Consider the following 12,744-nt stretch of genomic DNA (forward strand, 5'->3'; position numbering starts at 1 on the left):
TCTATACCAAAAATAAATAAAAGTATAATCCTAATCTTTCTAACTCTCGACATTATAACAAAAAAAATTACTCATGTATTTCATATCCTTAAAATCATATCAAGACCGGTTATTTCATCGATCGATTGATTTAGTAATAAATCATGTCACTAGTCAAGAGAACTTTAAAAAAATAAATAGAACAAACAATCAATTAAGAGTGGGTTAAATTGGTAAAAAAAAAAACTAGCTAAAATTAAACATGACAAACAAACCCATACTTTTGGGTACCACCACCAACTTGTCTTGATTTTGAAGGAAAATACTTATTTTGATAGGAGATGTGAAAAGATAGGAGTAATACCTGTTTTTTTTTTTTTTTAAATACTCGTCCCATATTTATAAAACACATATAATAATTAAATTACTTTAATTTTAATTTATATTATATTTCACTTAATTACCCTTACCCTTTTACACTTCTTTATGCCTATTCTTTCTAATAGTTATAGATTATAGATTTATGATGTCATATTATTGTTGGTCTTTATTCTCTTAATAAATTTATAAAAAAACACAATAATCATCAAATTTAAATAGTTTTTATTTAAGTTGTAATAATTCATACGGTATCTACCCATAAAAAAATATCCTACGGTATCTAAAGAAAAATCATACATAAGAACATTAAAAAATGCTAACAATATATTTTGACATACTTTTTGAACACTTTTTTTATTGCTGAGTTGCTTAACTCATTTTTTGAGTTGTACCATACTACATCAAATTCAGGAATTCAACATTGTTTTACTGCAATTTATTGCTTTACTCACCTTTTGAATATATGAATAAATCAATTCTCAAGTATACATGGACAAGGCACAATCCAAAATGTAGCCGCTTTGAGATGAAGAGTTTATTCTAATCATTAAGGGGGTGTTTGGTTTGGTTGTTTTCTGTTTTCATTTTCACTGAAAACAGAAAACAGTGATGAAAATGTGTTTGGTTGGATTTCTGAAAACATTTTCAATGAAAATGAAAACAATAAATTTTCGTTTTCAGTGTTTTCAGTTGAGAACAGAAACCTCATTTCGGGTAAAATGAAATTGTGATGACAATGAATGTAATTTTAAGCAAATCTAAAAATACAAAAAGACAAGAAGTCAATATATCATAAATTTTCAGTATTTTTATTTCATGAAAACAGAAAATAAGAAGTCAAACCAAACATATTTTCAGAATTCTAATTTTTTAAAAATGAAAACAGTTTTCAGAAAATGAAAAACAAGAAATGAAAATAGAAAATAAAAATGCAAATCAAACACAACCTAAGTGCATGTTTGTCTGGCCGTTTCCAACGGAACTTTTATCATTCCGAGCACAAAACACAAGGAATAACTTGGTTACTTTTTCGTTTTACTCATTGGAATTCGTGCACTGCAGTTAGAACAAGGAAACAAACATGCTCTAAGTGTGTTGGACACACGTTGAAAATGCAAGACTCTATATTTTCACATCCATCTTGGAAAAAAAAAATAATAAAAACTACTAGTTGTACCTTCCTTGACATGGATCAAATGTTGCCTAAAACAAACTCAGATACATATATGTGTTCAGAGAACCATACATTTTGGTCCCAAGTAAAGTACTATTATGTCTTCCTTGTTCCTCACTGTACTACAATAGAATGAGCCTCAACTCAGGTAATCACTTGAGGAATATTGGCCAGTGAAGCTTTCATCTTGTCTTCTGAGAATGAGAGGTCAACCATGTTACCTTGCAAGTACTTTTCATAAGCTGGCAGATCAAAATGGCCATGTCCACACATTGCTGTCAGAATAACCTTGGCCTCTCCAGCCTCTCTACAACGAATAGCTTCCCTAATGGTTGCAGCTATGGCATGAGTTGGTTCAGGAGCTGGTATCAACCCTTCAGACCTGGCAAACTGTATAGCCCCTGTAACCAAAAAGACACAACACAATTTCATCCTATATGATTCTAATTTCTATATATCCAAACTTGCATATTGTTTCCAATGAATGGAAAATGAGAATTACCTTGAAAACATTCTGTTTGTGGAATTGCAATTGCTTCCATTAAACCCAAGTCATAAACATGTGAGATCAATGGTGCCATACCGTGGTAACGCAAACCCCCTACAAAGAAACAAACATGTTAATAGAAAGATTCACATAGTACATGTGATAGTGAACATACAATTTCATAAACGAAAATGGAAACCTAGGAAGATTTCTTCCTTGAAAGTTTGTGTGTGTACAATTAGTTCCTGAATTTGTCAACTTCATGACAAATTAATGTTTCTGCCATGAAGTTGAACAAAGTTGGGAACTCAATTTGTCTTGGAAGTTGATAGATTCAAGACTTAAATTGCCATGAAGCAGACACATTAGAAAATTATATTGACAGATTTGGATTAATTTGTCCTATTAACAAATTGAAGGACTAAATTGTATACTCACATAATTTTGAGGACCAAATCAACAAAAGTTACCTCACTATTCAAAATTAAATTGTATAGTGACAAACTCTCTCGGCATAACAAATAATTACCAGCATGAATTGGATCCGGAACAAAGTCGTGTCCAAGTGTGTGCATTTTCATCAATGGAGTCATCCCTGCTGTATCACCATAATCATAAGTATATACCCCTTTTGTTAATGAAGGACATGCTGCAGGTTCAACCGCTCTTATAACAGGATTGATTTTTTTATTGAGCTTCTCTCGAAGGAACGGGAAACTAAGTCCTGCAAAGTTGGAGCCACCACCAGTACATCCTATAATGACATCTGGGGTTTCCCCAATAGCTTCCATTTGTTTGATGCACTCTTCTCCTATAACACTCTGGTGGAGTAAAACATGATTGAGTACACTCCCCAAGCAGTACTTGGTATCAGCATTTTTAGCAGCAACCTCCACAGCTTCTGATATGGCTATGCCTAAACTCCCTGGGCTTGATGGATCCTCTTGAAGCATTCTCCGACCTGCCTCAGTAATCATAGATGGAGATGGGTGTACCTTTGCACCCCATGTTTGCATCATCAATCTCCGATATGGTTTTGAATCATAAGAAGCACGTACTTGCCACACCTATATATATAAACCATTTAACTAAACATCATAGTTTCATAACTTGAACTCGAATAACATCATGTGCACAATTCCATTATTGCCTTGAGGCTTGAATTATTCAATTAGCACTAACTTTGTTGGTGTTGGAGTTGAACAGGTTAATGATACTCAAAAGATTATATGAGGTGCTAAACAAGAAACTACCATTGATGACTTCTTTCAAAGTGCACAATTACTTGTATATAACTTCAATTACATTTTTTTTTCTTAATTGTAAACAAAACGCATTATAACAAATAGTTAAATGTACCAAGACTAGCAAGCAGTTAGTTAAATTCTTAATGAATTCAATCCCCATAGGGCAATACCTCACAGCCAAGACCAAATATGCTGCACGCAAAGGCCAATGCACTTCCCCACTGTCCAGCACCAGTTTCTGTCACAACATTCTTGACACCTGCTTGTAAATTATACCAGGCTTGTGGAACAGCAGAGTTTGGTTTGTGTGATCCAGCGGGGCTTACACCTTCATACTTGTAGTAAATCCTAGCCGGCGTATCAAGAAGCTTTTCCAGCCTCTTGGCTCTAAATTCAACAGAGATATATAAGCCTCAGACAATAGCTCCAAGAGGAATGATAGCAACATACTATCTAACACAGTCTTTCTAATGCACTATTTACTATTAGTTAAACATTATTAAAATACAAAATCATGAGTAGAGCTCATTAAATAAAAAAGTCTGACTCATAAAATTTTGTGATTTTCAATAAATTTCAGCTAATACTAAAAATAAAAAAATGTGTTCAAAAGAGTATGCTACTAGCATTTCTCATATCTCCAAATAACAAAAAGGAAATGCACTAACATAGTGATGGACAATCAAACCTAAATACCTAATGAGAGGGGTCGGGCGCCAAAGCTTGTAAACATCAAGAACTTCATCTGGTATGTCTATGAATCTGTCACTGGCGATCTCTTGTCTGATTAACTCATCAGGAAAAAGGGGTGACAAGTCATCCGGTTTGATTGGTTCATAAGTCTTGGGATGCAATGGTGGAGGTGGTTTCACTGGAAGATCTGCAATTACATTGTACCATTGGTTGGGAATTCCAATTGATTTATCAGAAGCACCCAAAGTTGCTCTCACTTTGCAGGCACTTGAAAGCCTCTTCGGATTCGTTGGCCTCACACTCAAGGCAAATCCCTGAGGCCATTGCTTTCCAACTGAAGTTAACAACACAAGAACACGTGATAAGTCATAACCAAGTTATACTACTAAACAGTGGAACTGGAAAGTATAACGCCAATAATCAAAGGTAACAACAAAATCACAAACCCCATTTGGTTAAATACCATTTCACAATTAAATCTAGAAATCTAAGTTTGCCTCTGTACAAATTTTCTGACTTGGGTTTTCTTTTCTCCCTTGTTTATTTCAATTATTATAAAACCCTTTAGCTGTATCTGCTGAAAATTAGTGGAATGCAGATTTAACTGCTTGTAGAGAATTACAATACTGATCATAGAAAGTATGAAGGGGAGTACCTTTGGAGTGGAAACATGGTGAAGGAGTAGGAAGTGCATTAACAGGGAAAACACAGTGAGCCATCATTTATTTTTTCCTATTGTTTTTGGATCTTCAAAACATGGAAGACTACTAGTCAATGATAAATGTTGCAGAACTAAAACCTTCTACTGTACTAATAAGTCTATAACATAACTGCAGCATTAAAGGAAGAAACAAAAAAAACAAAAATAGTTGGTTTTAGAATTTTAAGGCGTTGACTTTGTCCCACCCAATGCCATATATTTTATAGTCTTTGAAAATAGAGCTGTCAAAATGGGTCAGCCCAGCCCATGTGGGCTGGCCCGCAACGGATTAAGTTAAAAGTGGACTAACTCAACTCGGCTCATTTTTGTGTGAGTTAACAAAATGTCAGCCCAGCCCAGCCCAGCCACCACGGGATGGTAGGTTATGCGGACTGACCCATTTTTTTGTTTTTTTTTTTGTAAAAAAAAATAAATTATTCCAAACAACTTAAAATAGGAGAGAAATTATGGAAGGTCGACCACAAGACGGCACAAACGACTAAAACGAGCATTTGGAGGTCATCGTCACCGTCGATGGCTCGTGTGGTGGAGGTGCCGCCAGATCAATTTTCGCAATTCGCATTATTAGAGATTTAGGTTTCGTAATTTTTGTTGGCTTGTTGCCATTTAGGTTTTCTACTTTTTTTCTCTCTTCTCTTCTGTTTGTTTGTGCGTACGTGTAATGTAAGAAAGGTTTGACCATTAACAAATTAACAATTTTGGGCTTGCTCGGACCCGAACCCATTCTCACACTGTTGACTGGACGCAATTAAAGATCCTTAAATAATTTAAGGACCTAATTTAGATTAAATTAAAAATCATAAAAGAAGGTCGTTTAATCGAAGAATGTATTTAAAAAAAGTGCATCGATGACTCTTATGTTATGCAACACTACACACATTAAAAATAACCGCATTTCTATCTTTTCAATGCGTTTCTTAGATAATAAAAAATGTCAGTGTGATCTATTTCATATTTAAAACAACAAATAACTAAAAAGAGTTATTGTAAAAAAAAACTAAAAAGAGTTAATGTAAAGATTAACAAAGATCACACTGAATATCAATATAATTTGCTTTAAAAATGTATATTTTAAAAGTTAAAATATATTTATAATTAATTGGTTTTTTTAGGAAATGTAGTGGTTTTCTTGAATTAATATAAAATATTTAATATTTTTTAAACAAGATAAAAAAAACTTCTCTTAAACAGAAAAAACGAATTTGACACTAACGAAATAATTGCGACTGTAAATTAAATCAAAAGGCCAAATTATAAGAAAAAATTAAATTAAAAACTATAAATCAGTGTCAATTTATATAAAAAAATATTTAGACTAATATTTAAATTTTATATATATATATATATATTTCCATTTCATTTTATAAAAAAGAGAAAGCTCGTCCCAATTACCGTTTTTGCCTCTGCTGTGGGTTCCTTCTCTGTTCTCAGATCTCACTCAGTTCCTTCGCCGGAGCCATAGTTCTTGATTCCCTCACCACCGTGATTCGTCTTTCCAAACTTCTTTTCACTTCGAGGTTGCTGCTTCTTCTCCTTCAAACATATTCACAGATTTTTAATTTCACTATTTTTTTTCTGTCAATTAATAATTTCTATTCAAAATCTGTTCCTTTTTCTCCATACCCATTATCGCTCGTGCCCCTTTTCTCTCTCTGGGGTTTAAAGTTTAAACATTTCCGTCTTTTGCTTATTGGGTCGTTTTCAAATTCACACGCAACTCCGAATTTCATTGCCCGTTTTTTTATATGGATTTTGAGTCTACGATTATTTTGGTGTGTATTTGCATTTCTGATAGCGTTTCAAATCATTAATATAAATGAAAATTTCTGTTCAAATCGTTAATATATGAAATTAGGTAAAATGGGGTATTCTCTGTCATTCATGCTTAGTATTTTTTTACTTTCAACCTTTTGATGCATTTGATTATTGGTAATGATTTGTTAATTGTTGGTTTTTATGTATAATGGTGTGGCAATCTGTGTCTGAAATGGATCTTGCGTAGTATTTGGAATAATAGGTTTTCGTGTGAAGAGGGTTTGCGTAGTTGTGTATTATGTTATGTTGATTTTATGTGCACATTGGAGATTTTTTCTGATTGGTTCTGTTTTTTTTTTTTCTGTGTGCGTGTGTGGTGGCAGTGAGAATGTATAGTAATGTTGGATCCCAACCCGGAGTACAGCAGCCTCAAACAAGTTTGCCTCCAAATCCTTTTGGGAGCGCGTTTAATGTTGCTGGTTCAGGACTCATTCGAGGTGGATTGGGTGCGTATGGAGGGAAAATATTAGGATCGAGCTCTGAGTATGTCCAAAGCAATGTAAGGCTAAGTAGCATTGCAAAATTTTTGCCCAATGATTTAATTTTCCGTATGGTTCATGATATTCTTGATTGAAGCTTTAGTTTTTAACTGTGCTGAATGACATCATGTGATCCATGTAGTCGATCTCACTTAGTGAGATAATGCTTTGTTGTTGTTGTTGTTGTTGTATGGTCATGAGATTTTAATGTTTCTTTAAAATTGTTATTTCAGTAGATACTCAAATTGGGATCTCAATGATTCAGAAGACATCTTGTTACTTTAAACATTTTTACATGACAATTTCATTCTTCATAGTTGATAGCATAAAAATAGCATTTAGGGTCTAAATTGATGTTCAAAGATACATTTAATTATTATATTGATGTCCGAATAAATACAAGGGCCTATATTGATTTCCAAAATCTTTGGAAGACCAACTTGTCTTTTGTATCATTGGAGGAACAATTTGAGTATGCAGTTGTTAATTTTCGGATTTCAAAGTTCAAATTGTTTTGTTTTTCCCTGTCTTTCTGATGCTTAAAATGTGTCTCACAATTGATCATTCAGCAAAAAAAGTGGTATAACCTCTCAAAAACAAATTCAATCCCTGTTTCTAAGCTGTTGGTATATCATCTTTAGCAATACTTATCTATTGATTTTCAGAGACTATTGTTGTGTGCACAACTTTGCACTTTAGTGTTTGGAGTTCTCTTCTAATCTTATGAATAAAATTTGAAAATTTTCCATGGTTTACTTTTAAAATGTAGTTCATAGATGGTACATGCACTCACCTTCAATCATGACTATATCAATCAATTTAGGCTTGACTGATTATAGAGGGGATACTAATGTAGCTGAAAAATGTCATTAAATAGTTTAATGGACCTTGATTTGCTATGCATCATTATCTCGAGTATAGATAGTCTCTTAAGACGTTAATACAAGATTTTCATTTTTCGATTAATCTTTATTGAATTACAGATAAGTCGGTATTTCTCTGATCCCCAATACTACTTTCAAGTGAATGACCAGTATGTTAAGAACAAATTGAAGGTGGTTTTGTTGCCATTCCTGCACAGGGTAAGCAGTAATGTTTACAATTTTATGCATTTCTCTGTAAATTTTCATTTGATTATCTTATTTTTATCTTCATGTTGATGTTTTGTTTTCTGGTTCAGGGTCATTGGACTAGAATTACTGAGCCAGTGGGGGGTAGGCTTTCCTATAAGCCACCAATTTATGACATAAACGCACCAGACCTTTACATTCCGTTAATGGCATTTGGTACCTATGTCATTCTTGCTGGCCTCTCATTGGGTCTTCACGGAAAGTAAGTACTCCCCTTCTTCCTCTGCCTTAATCCAATAGTATAGTACTGTCATGTGTTCTACTTATTCTTCTCAAATTTATAGTTAAAAATATTGCTCCTCACTGTCCTGTTCATACTTGTTTTCTTGAATTGCGATGAATTCTTACTACGTTGTCAACTATATGCTATTTCCTTAGGAAGATATTTTAAAGGAATACAGAGAAATCTGTTTTCCTTCTTATTGTCTCAAGTTTGTGCCGTGAGTCTTAATTGGTCTATGATGAAGTGTTGGTAAATCATTATGTGAAGAGGATTAGTATGATGTGGGTGTCATGGGGAGGGGACTACAAATTGCCTCCTGCCTGCTGCAATTAAATGCATGGTATTCTATTAGCAGTGTCTAATGTTGGCAACTTTGTTGTAAGAGGTTTTGGCATCAGTGTGATTTGTGTTTATTTCTACTCCCCTTTCTTCCTTTTTATTTTTCCATTCATCAGATGCACAAGTTTTTTCAGTTTTAATTTTATTTTTGTAAAATATAATTTTCTGTTGCATTTCCAACTGAGAACAGAAAAGCTGCTTGTACTTTCTTGGAAGCCAGAGAAGTGTTGAGCTTCTTAGATGTTACAAAGATTGCTAACTATATTTTCATTGTGGTTGTTATTTCTGCAATTCACAGTTTGCATTTTAGCAAGTTACTTAAAATTATGTTCAGTTCATTTTACTAATTTTGATATTTCCATTCCCCCCTGTAGTTTGTCATGAACTGTGGTTTATTAAAGATGCTGTATTTATGTCCAGGTTTAGTCCAGAAGCTTTGAACTTATTATTCATCAAGGGACTGCTCGGTTGGTTTATGCAAGCTGCACTACTTAAGGTGACACTGCTTTCATTGGGAAGTGGGGAAGCACCCCTGCTGGACATTATAGCGTACGCTGGGTATACTTTCACTGGCATATGTTTAGCTGTTCTCGGAAGAATAATATTGGGCTACTCGTACTACTTTTTGATGCCATGGACCTGTTTATGCATGGGAGTATTCTTGGTGAAAACAATGAAGAGAGTCCTTTTTGCGGAAGTCAGGAGTTATGACTCAAGCAGACACCACTATCTCTTGCTCTTTATTGCTTTGGTTCAGTTCCCATTGTTCACATGGCTTGGCAACATTACTATCAATTGGCTTTTGTAGGGTGATAGTTTTTACACTGTACTAGAAGCGATTCTTAGTGAATTTTTTTGGTTGATGTTGGAGCATTGTAATATATGGACGTTTTATTTCCCCATTGTTTTTACCTGTTGGTAAGTTTTCAGAAATGCATATTTACAGGCCTTACGTGTGCGTATTTTTCCTGATACATGATAATTGAAACATTATTCTTTTCTAAAAATGTATGTATACCACTGAAAACAATGTGATGCTAGATTTTTGTAGTTGTGTCTGTATACCTTATTTACTTTTGATTTGGTATCTCTTACCTAATATCATACATTTTGCTGTTTGGCTTGTCTAGTAATCATTGTTCTGCCAGTGTTAAATGTATGACATGATTTCTGCTGTTTAGCTCCATAACTCATTAGAAATGGATCCAGAGAATTTATTTTTTTGCAAAGATTACAATTAGGGCCTTAATCAAGGGGAAGTGAGTCTAGTTTCATACCACTTACACATGCATTACTCGTACTTGTATTGAGTTGGGGAACATTTTCTTTATTTGTGTATGTAGCTTCAGCTGCTGACCATTGAAAAACTACCCCTTTCGGCAAGTGCTAGTAATGTGTATACATAGTGGAGTGTAACCAGACTCGACTTACCAATACATTGGGATATGGACACCAAATGAGTAGTCCTGCAATCTTTAATTTACTTGGGGGTGCTTTCTAGACGGATCATATCTTAAGTAGAATAAAAAAAAAAAAATCTTGAGTAGAAATGAGGAGTAATAATCTGTCACAGGTTCATAGTAGTAAAAGTAACAAGCACAAGTTTCCATTTTGGGTGTGAACACCCAAAATTTACAACACTTGATTTAGATTGCAAATTTGAAGTTGTCTGGTTGAGTAATTCTAAATCCACTGGGCATAAGATTCAACACGAATCATGAATATGCTCAATTTTTTGTGCTTCGCAACTTTCAGCTAAAATAAAGTGCTCATCATCATTATCATCTATCTTTCAGAGTGAATTTCCATTCTTCATTTATTTAAGATCTCTCTTCATACCTGAAATCATTTGTCTTCATTGAGAGAAAGGTAAGTTCTGAGGTGCCTCTGGCTCCATGACAAGCCTCCATTTTAGGACATTCTGTAATGGTTATGTCATGGCAGAATGGCAACTCAAAATGGCAAGTGCTTGGACAGAAACATCCAAGGCTTGGAAGGCCATAAAGGGTTAACCATTGCAATGCTGAGAATGTAATCTTCACCTTGTTTGGTTCTGCAGATAGTTTCTCCTCTCTAGTTCTGCAGATATTTTATTTAATTTATAATTAATTGAATAACACTATTCACAATACTTAACCATCTCCAACATTTTTTTTTTTTTGCTTAAGCTCCAATGTCTCTAGCAAGCTAACTTGTTTCAATTGACTCCCTTCATTGATGATTTTGTTAATAATAAAAAATCATAAAAGTTAAAACAAAGAAATATAATTTAATTACTCAAAAATAAATAAAAAAATGTTTTAGTAGAGATTAAGAGAACACAAAAATAATATAAAAAAAAAGTTACCCATTTGATAGAAAATGGTGATGCCTACCATCGTTAGATGTGTGCAATCAAGTAACCTAAAATCACCTATCAAGATTTTGCTTTTACCTGATAAATTAAAAGTATAGCCCAAATCTACAACAAAATCAGATATTAAAAAGGATGAGAAAAAAAGGAAATGGAAAGACATTTGAAGAAGAATAACCCCATCATATTATGGTGACCGTATCGACAATGATAATTTTAATCCTCAGAGTCAGGATTCAATCAATATGAAGTTTTCTTGATTTTTTTTCATATGAAATGTAGAATAGAAGGTAAGAAATATTTTAATCAGCATATTTTTTTCAAAATAAGATTTGAAGAAACTGGAAATTAAGTCGGCACTGGAGTCCAAGCCGGGGAACAATGTGCAAGGAGAATGAAAAAGGGAAAGTTGACCGAAATGTGCAGTAAATTTATATAAAAAGAAATCAAAAAGGTAAAAGTGATGAAAGAATAAGAGATTATTTTTCCCCTAAGGGAATGTTCATTAGGAGAGAAATTTTTTATTTGTTAGGAATCGAGAAACTCAATTAGTTTTTTATGTTTGATATCAATGTTTTTTTAAATAACATAGAAAAAGATATTTTTTGAGAATATTTTTTAATTAGTTTTTCATAAAAGAATTCTCATGAAGTGAAAATCAAATAATTTTTTTTTAATTACATGAAAAAAATATCATCTTAAATAATTTAATATTATAAAAATATTATATAACTCTTTGATTTCTAAAAAATTTATCTTTAAGATTTCAATGTTCAATTAAACAAATTTTATTTATTCTAATAAAATATTATTATCAGGATTCATGATTTCTCAAATCATGATCTCATATAGTTAGAAACTCGGTCCGGTCATTAACACACTCTCCTCATTTTTCACACTCTCCTCATTTTTCAAATCTGAAAGTGAAAAGACTGGAAGAGAAAGAAGAAAAAAAAACTGAACGATAGAGAGAGTTGAAAAAAAAACTTCTATTTTTTTTCGTTGGGTAAAAAAATCTGCTGCTGCCAGTCATTTTAGTGGTACATTGGTGTACCAAGAAATTCAAAACTTCACCTTAGAACGATACAGAATCTTGATCAGATTCTATTTGAATGAGAAGTTTCTATATAAAGCAGCAATGGAAGTAGGAATTCATTTAAGTCTTGAATAGACTCATTCAGAATCTTCCCATGCCAAGAATGGCGCGATGATAATGACAGTCAACACAAAAATATTTAATTTAATTTAATTTATTATTTTTCTCTTTATTTGGTGTTTGAATTTTGAATAATATGACTGACTCATATGCAATGGTAATGGACACAGCTCAGAAGAAGATGATCACAAATTAAGAGCATGATAAGGTGGATCCACGCAAGCCCATTCCACCGACCTATGTAGCCAACTCATATCTGCTTGGAATTGAAACACTACACGTTTTCCATTTACCAAATATCAATTATTATTATCAACAAATACTATCTCTTCTCTTTGTGCCTGAATATAGCACCCACCAACTACTCAGTTTCTACTCTTTCTCTTCCCAACACTAATCATTTTTTAGCCTCAGCTCATGCATCTTAACTGCCACTTACAACTTCCAATTCAAAACACACATACAATCAAAACGTGCATTAAGTCGTTTTTAGGTAGCTTGTTAAAAAACGTCGTTAATTGTTTTCTCGCTGCATCAATTAATAATTATAATTAATACTATTAATTA

The 12,744-nt window shown here is 33.2% G+C and overlaps 2 protein-coding genes across 2 annotated transcripts; one reads left to right on the forward strand and one right to left on the reverse strand.

Moving 5' to 3' along the window:
• Nucleotides 1–1,447: 1,447 nt before the first annotated feature.
• LOC100802258 (tryptophan synthase beta chain 2) lies at nt 1,448–4,860 on the reverse strand. Its single transcript, XM_003541179.4, has 6 exons — nt 4,617–4,860; nt 3,965–4,295; nt 3,439–3,655; nt 2,551–3,088; nt 2,037–2,135; nt 1,448–1,935 (listed from the first exon to the last, which is right to left on the reverse strand). The coding sequence occupies exons 1-6, from the start codon at nt 4,681–4,683 to the stop codon at nt 1,679–1,681; spliced, it is 1,509 nt and encodes a 502-aa protein (XP_003541227.1). The 5' UTR covers nt 4,684–4,860; the 3' UTR covers nt 1,448–1,678.
• Nucleotides 4,861–6,045: 1,185 nt separating this feature from the next.
• On the forward strand, nt 6,046–9,716 carry LOC100799056 (protein YIF1B-A-like). The gene is made up of 5 exons (NM_001255276.3): nt 6,046–6,199; nt 6,821–6,996; nt 7,960–8,058; nt 8,157–8,308; nt 9,089–9,716. The coding sequence occupies exons 2-5, from the start codon at nt 6,826–6,828 to the stop codon at nt 9,474–9,476; spliced, it is 810 nt and encodes a 269-aa protein (NP_001242205.2). The 5' UTR covers nt 6,046–6,199; nt 6,821–6,825; the 3' UTR covers nt 9,477–9,716.
• Nucleotides 9,717–12,744: the final 3,028 nt, after the last annotated feature.

The sequence above is a fragment of the Glycine max genome, chromosome 13 (assembly GCF_000004515.6).
Source record: "Glycine max cultivar Williams 82 chromosome 13, Glycine_max_v4.0, whole genome shotgun sequence".
Classification (NCBI taxonomy): domain Eukaryota; kingdom Viridiplantae; phylum Streptophyta; class Magnoliopsida; order Fabales; family Fabaceae; genus Glycine; species Glycine max.

Bases quoted from the DNA above. Each gene is read 5' to 3' on its own strand.
- LOC100802258 (XM_003541179.4), bottom strand. From the start codon at position 4,683: ATGATGGCTCACTGTGTTTTCCCTGTTAATGCACTTCCTACTCCTTCA. The intron at 3,656-3,964 runs GTATTTAGGTTT...TGTTGAATTTAG, and splicing joins CGCCCGACCCCTCTCATTAG to AGCCAAGAGGCTGGAAAAGC. The intron at 3,089-3,438 runs GTATTGCCCTAT...TTATATATATAG, and splicing joins TATTTGGTCTTGGCTGTGAG to GTGTGGCAAGTACGTGCTTC.
- LOC100799056 (NM_001255276.3), top strand. From the start codon at position 6,826: ATGTATAGTAATGTTGGATCCCAACCCGGAGTACAGCAGCCTCAAACA. The intron at 6,997-7,959 runs GTAAGGCTAAGT...ATTGAATTACAG, and splicing joins CTGAGTATGTCCAAAGCAAT to ATAAGTCGGTATTTCTCTGA. The intron at 8,309-9,088 runs GTAAGTACTCCC...ATTTATGTCCAG, and splicing joins TCATTGGGTCTTCACGGAAA to GTTTAGTCCAGAAGCTTTGA.